Here is a 24,763-nt window from a genome sequence, read left to right on the forward strand (position 1 = left end):
ACATGAGGACTCTAATCATAGTCGGAGGAAAGCTCTAGTACCCGCACGACTTTGCTCCTCTTGTTTATCACAAGACTGTGTGCTTTTCTGTCATCGGGTTCCCAACAAGGTCTGATAGGATTTTTTTTACAAAGAACTATTGATGGCACGTCTGTGTGAATTGCCCTAGCATTGGTCACAGCCAGCTTCTGCAGGACCCACTGCCCCCATCCGACAATACGCTCCAGTGTGCTTAGCTGTTTGTAAAAGGTCAGAAATGAACTGAGAAGCGGGCTCAAGTCAAAAACATGTGGCCCTATAAATACCAGAGTCTGTGCTTTCTTCCACTTTCGCCACTCCTGTTTGCAGCCTCTGATGCCGTCTTCTCTCTCCTGTGCTGTGGAGGCAGCCTACACTTGGCCAGCTCCTCTAATTTTGAGATTGCCCGTAGAAGGCAGCAGCTGGACTCTCCTCCTGCCATCTTTGTACCCAGTATAGTCCCCTAGTACTAGTGACAAAGCTTTTTGTTGCTGTTTTTGTTTGTTTTAATTCCTTTGAGTTTTTGGCTTCAAAGATTAAGCAGTATACTCTGTGATGTTCTGTTTTATTTTAAGGGTTTCCACTTCCCATTAGTGGCAACTCTGTGTTGTGACTAAATTTGGCGCTGACAGTGTTCGCTGAGCTAAGGAGTTTGAACCAGCTGGGGCTGGAACATTCAGCATGACTTTAGCTGCCAAATTCGATGACTTCGAGGTGACGCTGGAACACCTGCTCATGGACGTGTTTGTAAGTAAAGATGAGACTCTCCTCCCGCCATGCCTGAAAGCCCTTAGAACACTGCCCCAGGATTAAATCAGAGCTGTGATCTGCAGCTATCTCATTCCCACAAGGTGTCACAATTTCTTACTCAGGTACCTTGTTGAATGAGAGAGAGCCATAGGATACAGGAACACCAAAAGACCTGGAATGATCTGTACAGGCTGAGCAGCAGAAATGCAGCCCTTTCATTCGAGGAGTTTGCACAAGTCTGAATGAGTGGGAGTGAAGAAGTAGAAAAGATGTGCCAGGACAGATCAAAGCAGCTTGAGTGAGCAGTCCCTGGGAGAACCCAGTTTGTTTGTGTGTGATTGTTCCAGGAAAACAGGGTTGGGGCTGGTGGGTGGGCGGGGGAAGTGGTGTTTGCACTGAGTTGTTTGCGTAGAGAATGCTGAGTGCCAGCTGGAGTGGTGAACCTCACTGTTAGAATCCCAGTGTCTGCCTCCTTTTCATGCTTGCAGGTGTTCTGTTACCAAGAGTTGTCAGGAATTGATTTTATGATTATCCGGGAGGAGAGTGTCTGAGTGCCATTGCCTCTAAAGGGGAGAGAGCTGACAAGGACCCATCAGGGCCTGTGTGAATCTGAGCAACAGAGTGTCTGAAAACCCCTGGAATTCACAGCACTGTAAATGTCAGGTCCCACCCCCAAACCATCTGCCATTGTTCTCACTCGCAGGATCTTTATCAGTGGCAGGTCTGTGGGTCTGGTGATGCTGAGCAGGGCTTAGGGAGCCAGAGACTATGAGACAGGCAGGTGGTGTCAGCTGCAAGCATTCCCATTCCAAAAACAACTCTGGTGCTGGCCCCCACGCACCTCCCCCTTCCCTGGGGTGGAGGCTGTGTGAGGTTTGGAGGACCTGCCAACCTGTATCTCAGAGCTGCACAGGGCTTTGCAGGGCTGGCAGGTTCTGCACTATCCATCACTGAGTCGCCTTTCAGGGGCCTTCCACAGAGCAGTATGTTTTTGGCAGATGTGAGAATCTGGGGCCGACTGTTTCCCTCTCTTAATTTATAATTTGCCTTCACGTGACGGCAACGTCGTGCTAGCAAAAGTCCTGGAGGGAGTCGTCCTTCTGGATTTCAGGGATGGGAGATTTACAGTCAAGGCCATCGCTTTCTCAGAAGTATGAATGCAGACAGGACAGGGAAGTTTGCCTAATGGCTGGTAGCAGCTGTCCAGGCATCACTGCCTAGACTAGTGGGAGGCGTGAGAGTTGGCAGGAGGACCGACTATAGCATGATGGAAGGATTGGGTGACTTTGATTATCTCAGAGTAAAAGAAACTCATTGCAAACTTGGTGAAAGCCACAAAGTCCTTGTTGCCCTTCCCTCCTGACCCTAAGTCTTCCCATGCCCTGGGCTTCTTTCCCCTCCTGATTGGAAAGGGTTGCTGTCCCACACTTCATTCTTTTCAGAATCACAGTTTGCATCCTTTTTACTTCCCCTGAAACTAACCTTCTAATGCCTCTCCTGCATCCAGGGTTTCTCCCACAATCCATCCACCGACTATCATCACCTCAACACAATATCATCACACCATTTTTTTTAACCTTATTGAGGTAGCACTTGCCTGCTCTCTGTAGCAACATTCCATGCCCATTCCTCTTTAGTATTTCTGTGACTTCAACCAGACCAATTCAAGCAACTAGACACAGGCTTGGGCCTGATCAGAGAAGGATTGGAAGACCAAGTTCTTTTGTCACCTCCCCTCCTACTGTTTCCCATTGGGAGTTACCCACTGCAGCCATACTGGCCACCATCAGCCCAGACAGCATGTCCTTTCTCTTTCTGTATCTTATGCCTATAATCCTGATTCTGGGACTGCTTGACATTCATACGTGTTCAGGGAGCAGAGGGATTTTCCCTCCTCTGTACAGTTTCTGCTGCTAGTTCTCACTAACCGCTTGGGCCCATGGATTCCTGTAGCTCTGCCACTCTGTTCCACTCATTTTTTTTGTTCACTATCCCATATCCCAATCTTGCCTTCCCAAAAGATTTTGAGTCCCAGAAAGGCAAGGGCACCTTTGTAGCCTCTGAGGAACCCCAAATATTGTACACATCAGCCCCAGTAGATATAAATCATCAGTCACTTGCTTTATACTGAATATTTTCTGTTTTCACTGGAACATTTAATTTTTGTTGGAGAAAATAAGATGTAGACGAAAGAATTCACAGGTTGTAATCCTGCCCCTCACAGTCATATCAGAGGCCACTGTGGTGCCAGATATTGAAGAAGTCACTAGATTTGATTTTAAAAAATAGAGTGTTTTGCTGGTGTTAATTTGTTATTGTTAATTTGTTATGTGTAAGGAATACATGAAATGAAGAACTTGTAAAGCATACATCCATATTCATGTACCAAAAAAAAAAAGAAACAACCTCATGACCAATACGTAAATTAAATGTGGGATGTTATTGAGTACTGCAGGAGTTTTTGTGTGTACCCTCCAAATTAAAATTTTCTGTCTTCAAAGGAAGAGAGTCTTTGCCAAAAACATTTCCTTGATCTTCTGTGTGGTTTTCCCACCTGTGTACATCTCTCAAAGGGAAAGTGAGAGTATACTTCCAAGTCACATTGACCTAACTCTCAGCCCCAGCTTGGTACAAATAAGTCATTTTTCTGAGCTTCACTGTTGCCATCAGTAACATGCAGCTAACACTACCCAGCTTGCACAGTTGTAGTAAAAACAGAAGTAATATCTCACAGGTTCCTGGAGCTGTGCCTGATACAGCCATGACTGTCATTAAATCAGTTTTCTTCTTCTCTCACCTTCGCACTAGAAAAGACAGCTATTTTTAGAAAGTTCTTTACCACTAACAGCCATTTCCCTTTCCTCTTCCCTGAAAGTCCCCTCTATTACCATCTTACGCCCCTGCCTGAACCATTGGGAGCGGCGCCTCTTCCCAACTACAGCCTGAACTATTGAGAATGTTGAGTCTTCCCACCTACATCCACCTGCAGCCATTTCACCTATCTGCTACCCAAATGGCAGGAGACACCATGTTCTGAGCTCTGCAGCTGACAGGGGATGGAACCCTGAGCACTCCAGCTGGCTTCCTGGATTGAGCTCCTGAGCCGGCTGACTTTGAACTGTCTTTCCAGAACCATTTCCCACAAAGAGCCGTGGAGAGTTTCCTGTTGTCCTACAGGGTTTGGGGAAATGGAAACCTAAATAACAACAAGAGAGGGACTTAAAATCTGTAAGCTAATGTGTCTTCTCAGCCATAGGCTTTCTCCTATGAGCAGTTGCCTAGAAAGAGTGTTTGCATCAGAGGCCCATTAGCCACAGCTTTCCTCTGCAGCTTATAGCATGCTCATTAGGATGTAGTCCCACTATCTCAAGAACAGCTGTTTCCATATTGACACTTCCTTTCCAGGATTACAAAGGGCCACTGGGGGGCTTTGTGGAAATGCAAGGGCTCTGTAAGATGAGATAAAAAGGGCGTATGAGACCTGGTGTTTCATAATGAGTTGTCACCACTCAGGGGCTCCTCTTGCTGCTTTGCTGCAGGGCTCCTAAGAGGATATCATGCCCCTCTAGATATGCACACATGTTCACGTGCAAATGCACACAGGATCCTGAGCCTCAAATCAGGAGCACCAAAGAGGAGCATGACCCAAGTGATTTGAATGTCTCTTTAGGACCAGCTCCAGAATTGTCAACAATGCCCTTACTGGTGTCTTTATCCTACTTCACTTTTTCTGGCTGCCCTCTTCTTGTGTAAATGGTGCCCTACCATGTGAAGTTAGTGATTTTGCCTTCAGTGGTATTTCCATAACATCCATAGGAGGAGAGTCCTGCAATATCACTGAAGGGAAACAGCTCAGAGGAAACCAGGCAGGTTTGCTGAAACGTTCCTTGTTAGAGTAAATGATCTGATAACTAGATTTAAATTCATTCAATGAGAAAGCAGGGACTCCACCTCTCCACTGCCTGGCTGGGCTTCTGCTAATGGCATTCTTTGGCTCTCATTCTTTATCTGGCTTAAACCTTTCTCCTTCCATTTATAGCAATGTTTATTTCTATCCAAATACTGTATGTTCACACCTAACAATTCAAAGTTGGGGCTTTCTATAAGGCTATTAAAGAATACCTCCAGGCTCTAGACTTTTTCTCCCAACCTTTGAAACCCTCTCTCCAGCACTGATCATGTGTATCTTTTAGTTTTTGTGTCTGGTGGTTCATTCCTGGTTCCTCAGTATTATACTTGTGCTTTATTAATTATGCAATTTTTGACATGTAATTCTGCCAGGTTGCAAGATGAGGTTTAAACTATCACTCAACAGGACCACAAACATGCACATCTCTTACATGCTATCTTCTAAATATATTGACAGAGTTTGCAAATTGATAATTTTTTCCTGGAGTTAATAATTGTTTCAATTTTCTTTGAGTACTTTTGTGCTTATCAATTGTTTTTCTCTAACATCTCTAAAACAGTTATAGAACTCTCAATTTGGTAAACTCATCAGCCACCCAGTGCCCATCCCACCCCCCACCTCTACTTTTTGGCTTTTTACCTGTTTGAGACACTTTGTGGAGCCTTCCATCCTCCTGCATTCCTACATTGACCCAGCTCACCCTTTGTTCTTCTGCATAACTGCTTTCTTGAGGATCCTCTTTTCCACTATGCTTGGAACTCTGGTAGCTTTCTTGTGATCTTCCTTTTTTTGGAAGCCATGTTCCTAAGGTTTGATAGTCTTTCGCTGGAAACTATCTCCTAGTAAACCCCCTGAGAAAAGACACATGAAAAGTAAATTCGTATTATTGAATGCCTGCCTTCATGCCAAATAACTTACCCAATGGTTGCTTGTGTGCTGTTGAAATCCAGAGTGTATTTACAGGCTTGTTCTCCACTTCACTTCTTAGTCGGAATGTTCAACACATTGGAAAAATATAGACCATGTGGGTTATCCCAAAGACTCCTAGCAAAGTGGGCAATTAGCCTGGAGAGCATATATTCCTCAGTGTAGAACGTAAAGTAATCCAATGATTTCAAAGAAAACTGTCATTCATTATATCTGCAGTGAGATCACATAATCCAGATGACTTATTCTCCTGTTGAAGACAATAGTGTGTTAAGTTTCTCTTCCTGGCAAAAGGAAGTATGGAAGTTAGAAGCAGAGAGGCATATAAATTATTTGCCACCCAATGTTTATCTGAGATACATGAAATTAGAGTTAAGCCTAATGAAAATAAAAGATCAGCATCCGTTGACTTTGCTTGGCAGCACTCTATATATTTTCAGCTAATTCTTGGTAGTCAATACCATAGATAAGGACATTATTTATTTTGCCATTCCAGGTGCAATTACACAGTTTACCCTGTGCAAAGTACACTGCATAAACATGGCAAATCAATGCTAGTTATCAAAATCCATCCACAACTGACAGCACGTGAAAAAGAGCTTTGCTAAATGATCTTGAAAGCCAATCTACACTGCCAGCTCCACACAGGTCAGCTTATTCCCTGCTGCATCACACGGGCATCCCAACATTCTTATTGATTCCTTGGGCCCTGGGCATGCCATCATTCCTAATAGCATACACAGTAAGGTATTACCACCATGCAGAATAGTCATTAGTTCAGACCATAGCCATTGATTCCCTGAGTTGGCCTTATGCTGGAATGGCAAGAGGAGTGCTGTGATGGGGGCAAATGCTATCCAGGACAGATGGGGAAGGACCTTCATGTGCAAGAATCAAATCCGCCTTGCAAGCAAGGTCTTTCTGTGGATCTGAGGAAATGAACCAGCATACTAATGAGCCTTGTGTTTGATGCCCATGCAGCAAGGTATATGGAAGCACAATATCGACTAATCCTCCACACAGGTCATTAATATTTTCTATGTGACATGTTCTTTGACTTGATCATTGCCAAAAGATTTAATGAGACTGTAGACTGCCCAGTGAGTACACAAGGTTTCTGTGCCATGTGTGCTGCATTCTCTCCCTAGCCCTGGGACCACGTAAGGTCTGAGTCTGATTGCCTTTGTCTTGGATGCCTATTTTTGAGTTGATGAGAAGAGGGCAATTTAATTCATCAGCTACTCAAATGAAACATCCTAAACAGTGGTTGCTAAAAGAATCAAAGAAGAAGTCACCTTATATTAAAATATATGACTAAGCCAGGTGACTTTTAAGGAATTCAAATGGACTTAATATTGACCTTATGGCCAAGAAGAATTGGAGAAGCAGAAAGCTAAATAGTGGTAACCAAGGCGACAAAGAGACTGCAGAATTGATGTGGATGCAAATGGCCATGTATGTGTGTGCACACGTACCTGTGTGTGTGTGCAATGAACAATAAGCTTTCACAAACCTCACTGTTACTTCATCCTGTTGGTTAAGTGTTCAGTGACTTTGCAGTACAGACTCAGGGCTAAGGCCAGTGCTCATTCACTTTACCAGACACCTCAGCAGGGAGTTGGAGGATTAAAAGAAACTTCTAATAAGCAAATGTTGCCTTATGATTCCCTTTCTTGTCCCAACATCTGAGTGGAGTAATGATATAGGAAAGGGCAGTGGTTAAGCCCACTCCTCATGTTACTCTGGACAAATCCTGTACTTCTGTATGCTTCTGTCACTTGATCATCATTGGGGAAATGTAACAGTGGCCATTTGATGAAGTATTGTGAGAATTAATTAAATCTGTAAATTTAAAAACCACTGAAACAATGCTTGTGATAGAATGTGCTACTGAAGAGGTGCATTATTCTGTTGGACATTCAGTAGAACAGTTATTGAATGAACATTGTAGTGATACAGTGAAATAACAGGGTGCGTTCGGAGAAGGCCAGGGCCGATGTCGTAGAGGTTGGTACGGCTTATAGCAAGAGCAGAGGTAAGATCGCTTCAGAAGCAGTAGTTAACTCACTCATCTCAGACCTTCATGTTTCCCTTTGAGGATGATAGAGGAGTCAGCTGAATAATTACACTTAAACTTCTCTCATCTTCTTTTCCCGGCTTCTCATGAATAAATAATAATAAATGAAGTCTGCAAGAAGGAAAGAATGGAGGGAGGGAGGAAGGGAGGGAATGAGAAAGGAGGAAGAGAAGGGAAAGGAGAATTTATCTGTCCTCCATAACTAGCTACACAGTGTCTTCCAAAAGCCATGGGAGGAGGAAACATCTGCCCCCAAGAACAGGGAAAGTCCTAACTCTCCCACACTGTAAGCTGGATGTCATCTGGCAGATCCCGGGACTGTGGTAGCTGGTGACAGGAGTGTCGCTTGATGTCTTGGTCCTGTTAGGGATATTGAGTTTCATACTTGGTCTAGGTTGACCCATTTTTCAAGCAAAAAATAATAATATTATTACAGATGTAGGCAGCATTTAAAAAATAACTTTAGTCACAGCTTCCTCTAATGGGACATGATGTAAATTACCTGGGTTGGCTGAGCTAGGAAATGATGGCTTTGCTTCCAATGCTAGAAATGTTCCAAATGTATTTTATTTTATTTTATTTTTGTGCAAGTGTGTGTTTTTCTTTTTTTATTATTTATTATTTTTAATTCATTAATTACATTGTATTATGTGACACAGTTTCATAGGTACTTGGGTTCTCCCCACCCCTCCCCAAACCCTCCCACCATGGTGGATTCCTCCACCTTGTTGCATAACCACAGCTCAAGTTCAGTTGAGATTCCCCCATTGCAAGCGTATACCAAACATAGAGTCCAGCATCTTATTGTCCAGTCAAGTTCGACGGCTTCTTAGGTATACCCTTTCTGGTCTGAAGACAGAGCCAGCAGAGTATCATCCCAGTCAATTGAAAGCTCCAACATATCATCAGCAAAAATTTACATCATTATGGAATTAATTGACATAGTAATGAGTAACCAATATGTTAAAAGTAAATGAGAGTTCCTAGCCACCATCTGTGACCACCTCACTTACATTTCAATTTTAGTTTATATACAACATATAACATTCATAACATAACATGTTATATATAACATCATATCATCTTAAATTAAGGCAAACATGTGGTATTTAACCTTTTGGGATTGGCTCATTTCCCTTAGCATTATGGTTTCCAGTTGGGCCCATTTGGCCACAAAGAACTGCATTTTGTTTTTTTTAATAGCTGAGTAGTATTCCATGGAGTAGATGAACCATAGCTTTCTTATCCAATCCTCTGTTGATGGGCATTTTGGTTGCTTCCACGTTTTTGCAATTACTGATTGTGCTGCTATGAACATAGGAGTGCATGTTGGTTTCTCATAAAACAATTGTTCTGGATATATTCCTAGGAGTGCTATTGCTGGATCATACGGTATGTTGATTTTGAGTTGTTTGAATATTCTCCATACTGATTTCCATAGAGGCTGTACCAGCCTGCAGCCCCACCAGCAGTGGAGTAGGGATCCCTTTTCCCCGCAACCTCGCCAACAAGTGTTGTTGGTGCTTTTATTCATGTGGGCCAGTCTTATTGGCGTTAGGTGGTACCTCATTGATGTTTTAATTTGGATTTCCCTTATTGCCAGGGAACTTGAGCATTTTTTCATATGTTTATTTGCCATTTGGGTTTGTTCCTTTGTGAAATGTTTGCCCATTTCCCATGCCCATTTCTTGAGTGGCTTGTTTGTTTTGACATTTTGGTTGTTTTGTAGCTCTTTGTATATTCTGGAGATTAGCCCTCTATCACCTATGTCGTGTGCGAAGATCTTCTCCCATTCTGTGGGTTGCCTTTTTACTTTGTTGATTGTTTCTCTAGCTGTACAGAAGCTTCTTAGTTTGATGAGGTCCAAATGTATTTTAAAAATGTTTTCTTCATGTGGAAGTTTACTTCCATTTTGCCTTGCTTATCTTCCTGTCTGCTTCACGGGACAGTAATTAATAAGTCCAGACTTCATTTACAGTCACTGCCTTTCCCTGCCCTGGCTCAGGGTTGGTTTGAGGCTGTAGTTGCAGTGAGAAAGGTCAATGTGCAAACCCCTTCTCCAGGTACCTCCCCAACAGGTCTCCCTCTGCCCCTGCTCACTGAGGCACCTCCAGCTCAGCCAGTATTGAATTGGGTGGGAGGAGAGGTCAGAGCAGGAGGCCTGCTCTGCTTGGAGCTGTCATGGCTGACAGTGACCCTTCCTGAGGACAAAAATTCCAATTCTTGGCCTAGGAGGGCTGTGTGGGCTGCTTAAAGAACCTATTCTCCTCCCCAGGTATCATGTGATTCCCAGCATCACTGTCTCACTTCCAAAGTCCCTCTCTGTTTTGGGCCCCACATGCCTAGTCTTTTCTACCTGCTGCTTCCTTGCCCCTCACACAGCATGCTGAGCACCAAGACCAACTCTGTCAAGCAACCCATGTCTGACCCAAGTCAACATCTAGGTCCTTCTCTGTGGGCACCCTAGTTCGAGTTCCAGCAGCTGCACTTCCAGCCCAGCTCTCTACTAAGATTCCTGAGAAATCAGCAGACCATGGTTCAAGAACTTGGGCCCCTGCCACCCACATGGGAGACCTGGCTAGAGTTCCAGGTTCTTGGTTTCTGGCTTCAGCATGTTGCAACTATTGTGGCTATCTGGGGAGTAAACCAACGGAAGAAAGATCTGTCTCTCCCTCTCTGTATCTAACGCTACCTCTTCAATAAATGCATCTTTAAAAATAAACAAAAATTTCACTGGATACCCCACACTGGGGTCCTCAGTATCCCTGTCACTAGACATGAAGCAGGCCAGCAGCCATCTCCCTCCTTTTCTCTTTCTTCACAGCCTGCCAGATGTTACAAGAAATAGTGGCTTAAGCTGGGAGCAAAGGCATTTTTATATGCGCTGCTTTGTATGGCTTTTGTTTCTTTAATGTAAGTGGTATTTCACTTTTCACAATAGAAAGGACAAAAAGCAGCATGAAGACAATGCCATTTTTATGGGATTACGGCCTTCTTTCCAGAGGACACATCAGTTCACTTTCCTAACTCCCTCAGCCCTGCGTTTCCCCTCTGGCTCCTATGGCCTCAGCCTGCCCTCTGCCCCCTGTGCCTCAGTGTGACTCCCCACCTTTTGGGTGTCCTGGGTCACCTCCCCCACATTGAAACCTCTCTGTCTTAGGACAGATCCTTTCAGGACTATTGTGCCAAATGAACAAAACCAGACAGTGTGAATGAGTTACTTAGGCTGGCAAGTCACAGCTCCAAGATAATATATGCTTCTGGGTGGATTTGCAGGGAGCCAACAGGATTAGCTTTCCCAGTAGGAATTTCAGGCCTTGAGCAACCAGTTGGATAAACACTTCTTGAAGCTGGTGCTTTAGGCTCACCCTGGGCAGGGGTTACAATGAGTAGTGCTCATTTCTGTGCCTGGGACCAGAACCCCATGAACAGATCAACCCTCCTTCACACAGGTTGCAGTATGCACCAGTGCCATCCTTGGCCCCCGTGCATGTACACACTTTCTGTCCTGCCACTTTCCACTAACACTGGTATTATACAATGCTTTCTCTCCCCATTATCCCAAACGCCACCTCATGTCCTTCTACACACAACCAAGAATGCCAGACTAATTAGATGTGTGTTGCTTTGGCACTGACAAGACCATCAATTTTCCTGAACCATGGCTTAGTTGATTCCTATGTGTCTTCATCCCAGAGTTGTAATGTAAACATTTTCATTGAGGCTGGAAGGAAATGTTCTAAAATAAACAAACAAGAAGCTCCACCGGCCTGATGTGCTGTGCTCCAGGAGGCAGCAGCTCGTGGGACTGCAGAGCCGAGGAGGGCCTTATCTTACTGTCTCTGCAGAGCCACTTGGCACTCTCACCATGGCATCGACCCCTTCTGTCCAGCGGCCACAAGGCTGTTCCCTCATACATAGGGCATCCATTGTCCACATCTTTGAAAACCCCTGCTCTCTCTAGGCAGCACTTGTGCTCCCCATTGCTCTCTGTTCTCTTTGCATTTACCCCAGAATTCACCATTTTTTTGAGTCCTTTTGTCCCATATCTCTGTCCCTGAGTGCTGGCACTGGGTCTGTTTGTAGTCAGAGCTCTTCCTCCACCTATCTGTGCCCTATTTGTGTGACTGTTCTCCAGGCCCAAGTCAGCTGGCTCCAAAAGGCTAGGGGAGATTTGGAGACAGTAGAAAGGAGATGCGTAATGTTCTTCCACCTCCTCCTGTTCCTCAACCCCATCCATGATCCTGGAGAATGTTCCAGTAGTGGCTCCCACTTCAGCAGGGGTTGGGGAGGTCTCCTGTAGTATCCACCTCCAGCAGGTGACCTTAGCCCTTGACTCTGATATCACAGTTCTTCCCTGGGAGCCTCGAACCAGGCTTATGCTTCCTTCGCCAGAGCTTTTGGGCTTCCCAGCACTTCGGACACTTGTGCTCAGTTCCAAGTGACAGCAGGGCAGCAGAGCCACTAGACCTCTAGAGGCATTAGACCTCCCTTGATCTAACATGATGTCCTGTGTTGAAATTCCTTCAGCTTCAGAGACAGAACATTGTCCATTTACCTACTGAGTCCTGTTCATCTGTCTCCTTTCTGGATTTCCAAACCTGAGCGGGTCCTGGGACAGGTGAGAGTAGAGTGGACAAAATTAAGTCCTGAAATCAAATGCATTCACTTTGGTTTTCATCTTAGCTCTGACACTTCTAGCCACGTGTCCTGGTCAAGTAGTGGGTTCCTAGTTTCTTGGCATGTAAATGGGCATGGTGAAACTCACGGCCTCCCTTGAGATGCCTGCTGGTGACACCCCCAGAACATGGCCTACAAATGGGTATCCTCCAACTTTCCCTCCCTTGGCCCCTCCTAAAGTAGCCATATTTGCTAAGGTGGGAATGTTTGTCCCCTCCTGAGAAGATGTTTGTATTCTAACATTGGACATAAACACTGGAAATGCATACTTTAGGCTCAATAATTAATTTTAAACATATAAATCTTAACTGCCCTCTCCTATCCTCCCCCATTCCCCAGCAAGATAATCAGAAAGATATTGTTGGTCAGGTTGACCTTTAGGAGCCTTGAAATAACTCTGAGGAGGTGGTCATCTTGTCTAAGGGGACTGGCAAGGCTCCATTAGCTAGGACGAGGCTCTTGTGCTGATGTGAAAAGCGATCCTGCTCCCCCACCCCCACCCCAGGAGACCGGACTGGAATGTGTGGGGCTCAAATGTGTGGGAGTCTGGCCTAGGGTTATTTTTGTTTCCATTAACATTCTCTTCTGTATGTATTTTAGCCTTAATCAAATGCATGTGTTTGTGTTTTAGTTGCACTTAGTTCATCAAAGTGTCCCCTATGATCTGAACTGTGCCATGAAACCTTGAGCTCTTCAGTAAAACACTCATTAATACCTCTGGGAAACAGGAAGTTGCATTCAGTCAAATATAAATAAATCCTGCTCTCAAGGGCTCTGACCTAGCCAGAGTCAGGGAAAAGACAGGGATGTCTCAGCTCAGCTGAACCACTGCCTCCTCCCAGACCCAGGGAAGGATGTAATCCCATCAGTCTAGGCTGAAAGTTGTGAAAATGTGCCTATCCTTTGTTCAGAAACCCTCCCATAGTCAAGTGCATTTAAAAAAAAAAAGAGTCTACTGATTGGGCTAAATAACTGGGGATCATTCCTGATGTATTCAATCCTCCCCCCCCCCCCCAAGATGTGAAACCATGCAATACAAAGAAGCAAGAGAAAGGAGAGAGAAACCTGAACCGCCTCACCCGGGATGCACTGTGGGCGAATCAGAGATTCCATCTTTGCCTGCTCCCATTCCCTCTCACCCTCTCGCTGACTCTCCAGCTGCACATATGGAACCAATTACGAACAAAGCCCGATTGTTGTATATTTGGAATTTCCCACATCAACTTGATGCTTTCTTTAACTGCCTCTTAATGTGTGTCTGCGAGGGATGACTGTGCTGGCACTGCCCCCCCGCCCCCCGTTTCCACTACACCCCTCCCCCTAAGTGTCTTTTTCCCGGGTTCATTTTCTAAGCAGTATGAAACTGCGCTTCTAACCCTAGCACCCCACCCCCATTTCCTATTAGATTTGTTTGAATAAACAGAACTTTCTTTTCCACCGTTTTTAATAAACGAAGTTCTGGTCTGTGGAGAGTAAATAAAAGCTAGTTTCCCAAAACATGCGAGTAATATCATATTACTACAAAGGAAATGGCCACCGCTCTCATAAAACCCAGAATAAGGAGAAGGAATATATGCAGAAGTATTATAAAGAGAAAGGAGTGAGAACACCTCACATCCACCAAGTTCCTTTGTAGTTTTTCTCATATATGAGAGGAAGCTGACAACGGGCTGCAAGGCTGGTGGAGTAGGGCTGGGAGAAGTAGATGAACCATGTATCTTTCCAAAATATTGCAGAAAAGTTAAATTTTAGATCACCAGTGCTGTCTGTCTGTGAAGGCTCTGTGATCTGGGATGACACAGTGATTAGAAATGAATTGGCATAGGTGATGGATGATCTGAGCTGCCGCTGTCCTTTCAGAGCCTTGTAAAAATCCAGCATAACTTCTTCATGTTTACTGGAACACATAAAAGTAAGTGTCTTAGAACACAGACATTGAAACAAAGAGGTGGCAAGTGCCAATCTGTTATGTTTGATTGGAGTAGTCTTAACTATGTGATTCAGATTTTCCTTCTAGCTCGCACACTTTCTCTTCGTGGACTGCATTCACATAATTGATTTCACACAGGCATTTGTTTTCTATGAGTTAGTAAGAAAGGGACAAACGGACTTCTGCATAGCAATAATTTACAACTGAGAGGAGGGATTCCCTAATTCCCCCGTGTGTGTGTGTGTGTGTGTGTGTGTGTGTGTGTGTGTGTTGCTCGCCTCCAAATATTTTCACTGTGCTGGGGGAGAGAATGAAGTCAGAATGTGGGATTTCACATTAATCTCTGCTCCAGATGGTGGTAGTCCAAACAGTCTTTTAAGGTGAGCATGTGACCTACTGTACAGCCCGGGGGCCTGGGAGTCACGTGATGGAATGAATAATACGTCTGATAGGAGCTCTGTTAGACAACTGACCTGGTTACCATCTGCAGCCACGAGAAGCCAAGTTGACATTTCTGGATCACCCTCCCCAGGCGCACCACTGGTCCACTCCAGGGACATTGCTGTGTGGCGGAGCCAGAGCACAGGGGACGACCACAAGGGAGCTAAGGCTACTGCTTCGTGTGCACTGAAGTTGCGAGGCTTGGGCTCTTGTTTTCTCTCCATCCCCCCACCTCCTGACAGTCCACATCTTGACTCTTATGGTCAAAAAAAAAAAAAAAAAACCCTAACCAAAAAGCCTCTTTCAGTTATTTGATATTTGAGAAACCTCCACAAGACCCTAAGTTAGTTTTGAGGAAGCCTCCATTTCTCCCTTCGCTGGGGACTTGCACAGACGCACGTGTGCTTTCTCTCTCACACACTCCCCACTGTGCACCATGGTGGTTCAGGCTGCAGTGGCTCCGAATAGACCTCAGAGACTTTTACTGAAAATACCTTATGGATCCCTGCGAAGGCGCAGCGTGGAGAGGGTAAGCTACGTGGCGGGCTGTTTGTCTTTGAGCAGTTGCTCCTGAGCAGCGAGAGGTTTGTTTGCATTGTCCTGGGCAATATTTCTGTTGCATGTGTTTTCCTCAACAACTCCAGTTGCTGGGACTGTTGGATACTATGTCAGCTATCTTTTTTTTTTTTAACAGATACTGATGGGAATTTGAAATAGACTTAATTTTGTTTGCTGTTGATGTTGAGCAGGGATGCGAGGGAGGACATTCTTAGATGAAATCCGAGGGGAGCCGGGTGGATTTTAGAGTAGGTATGGCCCTCTGGAGTGGGAAGAAAAACAGGAGTGCCTGTTGAGAAACACATTTGGGCTGTAAAACCTGATATCTTCTCTGGAAATTGAAACATCCCCCTGTCCTGCAGCAGGACAGCCGGTTTCTTCTGCAGAGTGGCAGTGTCTAAGAGGCGATGATAGGGACTCTTAAGGAGCTTCAGAGTGTTGATAGAGTAAATCATGTGGTCTGTAGATTAAATAACCCTCTGGTTTTTGTGCCTAATTTTTTTCCCTTTCAAATATGTCCCTGTCATTTGGAATGGAATTGTTTTGTATTTAATACTATCGGGTTTAGCTCAACATTGCTCTGTGAGCTTCCTGAAAATGTGTTCCCTTGATGCCAGCTGCTGGCAGGGCATAGCATATAGGACAGTAATAAGGATTTGTTCTTCCCTGGAGTGGCAGATGCAGCTGTGGGGGGTGAGACTTACTAACGCAGAGCTGCTTGCATCAGTATGTTAGGCTCAACATGTGGGGTAGGCGCCTGCACCACACGGGATGGAGTGCTGCTGAAGGGCCTGGAAACACCCAGAGCTTCTCTCTGAGTCATGGCAAGCTCCTCTGTGGACCACCAGTCCATTTTAGTTAAGGTGTAGCCAAGACCAAATGAGGCAAAGAGCATCACAAAAAGCTCTCCTGATGAATAAGTAACTTGCCTCATCTTGTAAAGGAGAACAGTTTTAAATCAACTGATTTTTTTTTTCTGGTTTATATACTTTCTAGTTAGTGACTTTTCTGTTCAAAGAAAACCTAACTAAAAACTTAAAAACTGTGAAGGGTCACCTAGATATCCTACCAATGTTGATTTCTTGACTCTTGATCAGTTGTATTTTTTTTCCTATCGTTTGAATGAATGAAAAAAAAAAACTTCTATTCATGTTCTGGTTGTGTATGGGTCTTATTTGGGCATGTATTTCTTGCACTGTCAGTATCACTGACTACCATGTATCGAATGCCTGCTGGGCGCTTTTATACCAGAAGCTTTGTGGGAAAGGACCATGAGAGGTAAATTTTCAGATTTATCAAATGAATATTGAATGTGGTTGCCTGGTCTCATGAGAATTCACAGGCCTATATGGCAACTAAGTTTATGTAGCATGTGCTATTCTAAAGATTTTCATTCACAAACACATGGAAATGTGAATTGTGAGCCCCAAGGTCATTAAACAGGGCAAAATTGAGCAGTTGCTTAACATGTATCAAGGTACAGAAAAAAAATCTGTGGTCCCCTGGTCACTCTGTTAATACCATCAGAATCTCCAGGTGGGTGTTCAATAAATCATGCATGTTTACTAAGTCCAGATGTATACAGTTACCACTTCCCATTTTTACCACTTTAAAAAAACTGACATTCTGGGGAGGTAGTGTTGCATGTAGTACCATGTCTGCCATTGTGTATGTTTGCATATCCAAGGGGCTGTCAAAAACATTATGAAAAATGGCCCTAAAAGAAGGCAATGCACATTTTCCATAATTTTGAAGCCTCATTGTACAGTGGGGTATTCAAAAATCACAGCCCCATTTTCTAACCTTCTGCACACCCCATTGTTACATGGGATTTCAGGCCTAGGAATCTGATCTGAAACTGGGGGCTCTTTAGAGCTCTAGGATTCCTTGAAAACTTCCACTGCCATTTGAGAGATGAAAAGAATTGGAATATATGAGGGCCTGTCCATACCAATTAAGCATCTTATACTGTGGGTGATTCTGTGACAACTTTCAGAATCCAAGTCATACATTTATATAAAAGAGGAGCAGAAACAGTGAGACACAGCACCTGCCCTAAGAGCAGTCCTGGGAAGCAACCCTCCTTCTTTGGGAATCCCTGAATTGAAAGTAATAACAGATTTGTCAGCTATGTGTGCAACGTTGAGGGGAACAGATGTTTGAGTTGGTTTTAAAGATGGGAAAGTCTCACATTGTGGAACACCTTTACATCAGTGCATTTCGTACCCAAGACCTCAATCTGTTATGAGTTTTTAATGAGACAGAGAACAGGAGCCATTATCTTTGCTCTTGGGAGAGAAGGCATGGCATGGCAATCTGATCCCAAAGAAAAGGTTATAACCAAGATGTCACCAGTACTGGCAAGAAAGAAAATACAAAAGACGTCTAATGTTTCCATATTTTAGCATATAAATGCGAATGTTATGGAGAATAATCTGATTTATTTTAATATCTATTTTTATTGGAAAGGCAGATTTACAGAGAGTAGGAGAGACAAAGATCTCTCTGCTGGTTCACTCTCCAAGTGGCCGCAATAGCCGCAGCTGAGCTGATCAGAAGCCAGGAGCCAGGAGCCTCCTCCGGGTCTGCCATACAGGTGCAGAGTCCCAAGGCTTTGGGCCACCCTGCAGTGCTTTCCCAGGCCACAAGCAGGACACCGAATGGGAAGTAGAACAGCTGGGACATGAATCGGTGCACATATGGGATCTTGGCACATGTAAATTGTAGATTTAGCCACCAAGCCATCATGCCTGGCCCAATAACCTAATTTCTAAGGCACTGATGGTTAAATGTCCTTAAGTGTCCAGAGTTTATCAGCTGATTCTGTTTTCCCACTGCCTCAGAGTTGAAAGAGCAAAACTATGACTTTAAGACATCTGTCAAATTCTAATTATAGAACCACTCTCTCAGCCTGGGAGACTAGGCTTAGTTCTTCATGTCTTTTTTTAAGCATTATTTATTTATTTGTCTCTCTCTCTCTCTCTCTCTCTCTCTCTCTCTCTATCTATCTATCTATCTGGAAAAAGAGCTTCCAGCCCCTCCTTTACTCTCCAATGCCTGCAACAGTTCGGACTAACAAGGTCAAAGTAGGAGTCCAGAATTCAGTCTAGGTCTCCCACATGGGTAAAAACAACCCAGCCATTTGAGCCATCACTTGCTACCTCCCAGGTTACACGTTAACAGGAAACCAGAAGCAGGAGCAGACAGGCAACCTGAACCCAGGTGTCAGGTTGTGTTTTAACCATTAGAACAGATCTACCCACTTGTTCATATTTTTGCACAGGTTATAAAATAAAAGCGAATGTCAAGGAATGGCCCAGAGGCCTCATGGGACAGCATGTTGCATTGTGAGAAATACACTACATCAATTTCCCCCAAGCTGTAGAATCTTCTTTTGAGTGGTTGCAGTTTCCTGTATTAAGAATGTTCATCTCCCCATCGACTCATCCCCTCAAACATCTGGGCCCACAGACCCTAAAGGTGAAGCTGACACTTGACTGTTCCACATCTGGAATCCAGTGTGTCCAGTATGGAATTTGTCATCCTCTCTTACAACCCACTTCCTCCCTGCAATGTCACCAAGGATATCAACTCTCAAAAAAGAGCCCTGGCATCTTCCAGCCCCTTATTTTCCATTGTCTCTTCCATGCAGGTGTCACCCTGCATCATCGATTCCAGCTCCGCACAATCTGCTGCTCCTCTTTCTGGGCTTCAGACCCCATCTCCTTTCACCTGTACATTGCTTGTCAATTGGGTCGCTGCAGTTCATCCTCCATGCCATATTCACTGTAGGCTTTCTAACGTGTAGGAATGATCTTATGGCTTGTTGGCTTATTACCCTTTAGTGGTTTCCTGTCTGAGGATAAGTACAGATGCCCAAACTTGATTCCAGAGCCCTTCCTAATCAGGACTGTACGAACCTCTGCTCATCACACACCTCATCCTTGATAATGTCCTATGCTAGCTACACAGGAGTGTGTGTTTGCAGATTCTCCAAGCCATAGTGCTTTCTCTTTCCTCAGTACATGTACTGTGATCAGTCAAAAAGTGCTTAGTGTTCCCTCCTACTCCCCCTAGTTTCTGATTCACATTCTTAAGCCTACAGATAGGGGTCCATGGAAAGCCCTGCCAGCTAAGCCCTCGCCTTCCCCAAATCCAAACAAGTGATCTTCTCATGGGCCCGCCTAGACCTCTGTAGACCCCTATCATTAGCACAAATCACCCTGCATCCAACCACCATGCTTCTCCTCATGTTTTCATCATGTGAGACCTTCACAGAACCAGTTCTTTGGGAACAAGGAATATGTCTGGGACCTTGGTTCATAATAGGAGTGCAATGAATATTTGCTGGATGAGAGGGTGAATACAGTCTAGAAGTTATCCTACTATAAACCTCCCCCAGAGAGAGAATTGGGAAGAGATTCAGCATTAATACATAAGCAGGACCAGGCTCAGTTCCCAGGCTAACTTCCCACAAGCCCCATCATTGCTGGTGGAAAATATGTTCACTCTTAGCATGTTAATGCAGATAGAAAATGAATGCTCTCCTCTTACTCTGAATTCTAAGAGCATACCACATTAAGTTTGAATAACCAACCAGATTCAAATTATATGTCTCTTCACAAAGTAGTATAAATTTGACAGTTTTATTGGAGGGGGAAAAATGAAACAAGAAAGCATTCTCTTTCACCACAATTATTCAAATATTTTAGGTGAAAGGATTTTTTGTCTCTGAAAGATTGAAATGGTGTGATATTTCTGGAGTGGTATTTTTAACAGAGCATAAATTAAGCCTCATTGCACCCCTATCATTCATTATTGGATGTGTTATTCCAGGTTGACGAATTGCCCGTCTATTATTTTGCAAGCCATTACATTATCACAGCTGCTAAGCTGCATAACTTAGGAATTCAGAATACAAGGGAGTCTCTGTAGTCAAGTGTGTGGTGCTTACATTCTGAATGTACTCATGCAGGGAAGTGTGAGACGTTACCAAAAACACACACAGCTAACGGCTCTTAGTGGATATTTATTACCATTGAAAGCAGACAGCCAGGAACTGTTCAGACATATCAGTGTATTTCCGCATATTATTATCCAGCCCCCTCATCCTGTGTGAGACTTTGCTCCTTCTATAAATATCCATCTTTCTGGAGGAGGAGAACACGGAGTCTTGGGAGCTCCAATTCTCGTGGATCATAAAACATCTTGAAAGCCATTTTCCCCATGTTGGTCAGTCCCATGCAATGCTAGGCAACCCAAACAAAATGAATCAAAAATTGTTATTCCTTACAGCATATTGTGCCACTTTAAACTAGTAGCTTTCTATCTTGAACAGAATGAGATTGTATATTGGCTCAGTGTTGGAAATGACTGCCTGTTTTTACTGTTACCCTTCCAGAATTTTCATTCTTCACACTGGGTGTAAGCCGGCTTGAATATCTCTGCCCAAATGGTTAGGGACTCATAGAAACTTGAATGTCTTGTGCAAAATGACAACTCATAGGTTAAGTATGAAACTGGGTCAAGGTTCCCCACTTCGGCTTATTCATTCTCAAGTCCCAGTCCTTCTTGGCACTCCCTGTTATGCCATGAGTCAAATGCCATAACTTGGGGCAGGCCAGTTAAGATAACCTGCTTCTCAAATTGTGGTACCCATGTTTGACTCCCAGTTCCAGCTCCCAACTTCATATCCCCACTAATGCAAACACTGAGACATATCAGGCAGTGGCTTAAATAACTGGAATTTTACTATCCATGTGGGAAACCTAGATTGAGTTCCTGACTCCTGGCCCAGCCATAGCCATTCTATGTGCTTTTGAGAGAAAACCAGTGCTTGCTCTTACATGCTCACTCTCTCACATTAAAACATTTTAAAATTCATACAAATGCCAGGATTTGTTAGGGAGTGGTACGGTTTAACCTAGGCTTCACACTGCAAATACCTAAGATGATACCAGGGACTAGGGTATAATCAGAATCTTGGGAGATTTGGCTCCAGGCATCAGCATTTAAATCTCTAGGGGATTTCAACATGCAGCCAGCATTGAGAATTGCTCTAAAGAAATATTTGTGTGATTCATCAGGTCAGATCATCTGAGCAGAATTCTAGCTAAAGAAAAATAGCTGGTTCTTGTGTTTTCCAGTGTCTTCATGTGGAAGAAAAAAAGGGAATGGCTTGTTTGAATTTTTTTGATCAAGAAACTCATTCTCCTTTTAAGAGTTTTTTAAACTTGTTTATTCATTTGACTGACAGAGTGACAGAGAAAGACAGAGAGAGAATTTTCCATCTGCTCAAATGGCCTCAGCTAGGCCAGATTGAAGCTGAGAGCCTGGAACTCCTTCCTGGTCTCCCACATGGATGACAGGGGCCTGAGTACTTGGGCCACCCTCTGCTGCTCTTTCCAGACACATTATCAGGAAACTGAATTGGAAGTGGAGAAACCAGAATAAACTGATGCTCTGTTATAGGATACTTGGATCAGTAGTAGCTTAACCCACTATGCCACAAATGTCAGCTTCAAAGAGGGTTGTTTTTAGTAGGAGGTAAAAAATAGCCGTTTAAGCTCTTTAAAAGTTGTATCCTGGGACACACTATGCAGTACCCAGTACATTGGGGTCATTTCAGGATAGTTAAGAGTCATATAGTCTAGTATCCTGCTGGACTACCTTCCAGACAACGTAAGCCAAAACTACCCACTCCGGCCACTTCTACATACTTCTTTTCTTCCCTGGAGCATGGCCAGAGTCTGTTAGGTGTGTATTTCAATCATCATGTTGTCCACAAAATCAACTCTGTTCTGGGAATGCTTTCTCCAAAGTTTCGAAAACAGATCTCTCAAATTACTCTGTCATACTAAATAATATCCACCTGTGTAAGAGTTCCTTTGAACACACAGTTGAAAACCATTCATTTTCATGTGTATCCATCAATGAACCTTGAAGAACAATATTGTCTTATGTATATAAAACCATACAGAAGAAGATATGCCATTGATCCCTTATTCTGTCATCTGGGAGTGGATGAAACCACATCTGTAGATTTTGTTACTCTCTTTGTGTCATCTTTTAGTGGTCACTCAATAAGTAACTGCTTCAAAGGATATGGTCAGTGCTTCTATTAAGCCCCAGGGTCTAAAAGCATCTGGAATTTAGATGGGATAAATAAATGTTTAAATTAATGTTAACTGGGTGAATAAGGAGAATGCCTTCATGGTCATAAACTCAAATGTTTACTGACAGACTTGTCCTCCACGAATAAGGCTGCTTTGTGACTTCTAATGCAGTCCTGACAAAGTGGTTTACTTTACTAGGTCTTCTTAGTGGAAAACTTGATATGGCAACACTTCCTAAGATCCCGCTGTGTGAGTAACACCTTTGAGAGTGCGATCACAACCTGTGTGTGGATATTTTGAGATGGTCTGTGATATGCTCTGAGCTTTTTTTCTTGACTTTTCTAAGAAATGCAAAAGGTCATTTCCCCCCCATGAATATTCCTTCCCTGAAACCTTTCTATTTGAAAGTTAATGAGGAAAGCCAATAAAACTTGAAGCATATTGATCATTGCTGGAAAATATTTCATTATCCAGCCAAAAAAAATCAATGTCGTAACACAAATATCCCCAAGAATGTAATGACTACAACCTAACTCTTTATTTATTAACTCCACAGATGCTCAATTTAATACTTACTACATGCCAAGAGTGTTTAAAGCACACAACAGGCAGCAAAGTGTCTGCTTTCATGAATAGATCATGCGTTAATTGGTGATAAGTTCTCTAAAGAAAAGCAAACCAGAGCATGGAGAGATGGGATGTGCCACATTTATATATGAGGTGATACTTGAGGAGAAAGGCAAAGGAAGCAATCCAGGCAGCCATATAAGGAAGGAACATGGCAGGGAGAGGAAGCAAGTACAAAGATAAAATGTTATGCAAAATGTACTTGGATGTATTTATTTGAAGCATAGGAAACGTTGGTGCAGATGTTGGTGCAGATATTGGTGCAGTGCCAAGAGAGTGGGAGCAGAAAGCGAGGAGGTCAGAGAAGTTTTCACAGGACCTTTAGGTTCTGCTCTGATAGACAGGAAAAGATTGGCTGGTTTGAAGCTGTAAACTGACATTTACATAGCTACTATGTTAAAAAGGAAATAAGGGGACCTGACATGGTCGCCTCATGTCTAAATCCTCGCCTTGCATGTGCTGGATGATGCCAGTTCATGTCTCAGTTGCTCCACTTCCCCTCCAGCTCCCTGCTTGTGGCCTGGAAAGGCAATAGAGGACAGCCTGAGGCCTTGGGACCCTGAACCCATGTGGGGAGACATAGAGGAGGCTCCTGGTTCCTGTCTTTGGATTGGCTCAGCTCCAGCCATTGCAACCACTTAGGGAGTAAGCCATCAGTTGGAGGACCTTTCTTTCTGTCTTGTTCTCTGTAAATCTGCCTTCCCAATAAAAATAAATATAACTTAAAAAAAAGTAATAGGGGAACTTTCCCCCATTTCTCAGCCCTCCCTGTACTAATCAGGGGTCCACATGGGCATATATCCTTATTGACTATATATACATCATTGAAAATAAATTTTTTATTAAAAAATAAGGGAGAAAGCTTGGTGACTCATTAGCTCATGACTGAAATTATCTGACTAGAAATGAAGGTGATTTAAGTCAGCTGACACCTTTGAGGAGTGAGACTGGAGGAAGTGAATGAATTCTGGGTTTATTTACCAGGGACAGCCAACAGAATTTGTGGATGGATTGCATAGGGGGTAAGATAGAGTAACATATGAGTAAGAGTGGCTCCTGAGTGGTGTTAACACTGATAGCATGGTAGCCACTGCAAAAAGATTACATTGCTGACAACATGGGTCATTAAGAGTTCTATTTCAGATGCACTCAAAGAGTAAAAAATTGAAAGGGGATAATTAGTACAATATAAAAATCCTTAACTGTCTTTAGGTGCGAGGTCTGAACTGGAAAAGATGGGTGTTTGCAGGAGTGTGTGGAGCTGGCTTGTATAGGATTCTGTGCTTTTTTGCCCAACTGCAGTCAGTGCTAACACATGGGCAGTTTCAAATGGGCCATGATGGGAAAATTTGCTACAAGATTTGGCAGAGATACAAGTCAGGGCTTTCTCCCCACACAGAGTTGACAGCTAAACCCTTGCCAGAACATCCCCAGGGGTTGATTCAGGGCCACATATCTACATGATTGTGCCTAGAGAATATGTGTGGATGAACATAGGCAAGTGTCAAAGGACTGAACCCTGGAACACTCCGAAGCTGGAGAGTTCAGTCCCACAAGGAACCAGCAAAATTGATTAATATGGAGCAACCAGTGAAGTAGAAAGAAAATGGAAAAGGATGCCCCAGAAGCGGCCTGCCACTTGAGTAAGATAAGGACTAAGGCTGTGTACACCACAGGCATCAGTGTCACCTCTTCTAAATACACAGGTGCAGGGACTGTGCCCCAGGCAG

The 24,763-nt window shown here is 43.7% G+C and overlaps 1 protein-coding gene across 6 annotated transcripts in view; it reads left to right on the plus strand.

Annotated features, from left to right (window-relative positions):
* Window positions 1-24,763, plus strand: part of FRMD4A (FERM domain containing 4A) — a 571,779-nt gene that overhangs the window by 252,721 nt on the left and 294,295 nt on the right. For 2 of the 6 annotated variants that reach the window (XR_009246200.1, XM_058669457.1), the window contains exon 1: window positions 620-765. The exons of 2 other annotated variants lie outside the window; for them this stretch is intronic. Coding sequence is in view for 3 of the 4 variants with exons in the window: in XM_058669457.1 (XP_058525440.1) it covers window positions 700-765 (66 nt within the window). In the remaining variant the exon portion in view is untranslated. Of the gene's footprint in view, window positions 1-618; window positions 766-24,763 lie in introns of those variants that run through there. 2 more of the 6 variants (XM_058669458.1, XM_058669456.1) reach the window with 2 other exon arrangements.

The sequence above is a fragment of the Ochotona princeps genome, chromosome 10 (assembly GCF_030435755.1).
Source record: "Ochotona princeps isolate mOchPri1 chromosome 10, mOchPri1.hap1, whole genome shotgun sequence".
Classification (NCBI taxonomy): Eukaryota; Metazoa; Chordata; class Mammalia; order Lagomorpha; family Ochotonidae; genus Ochotona; species Ochotona princeps.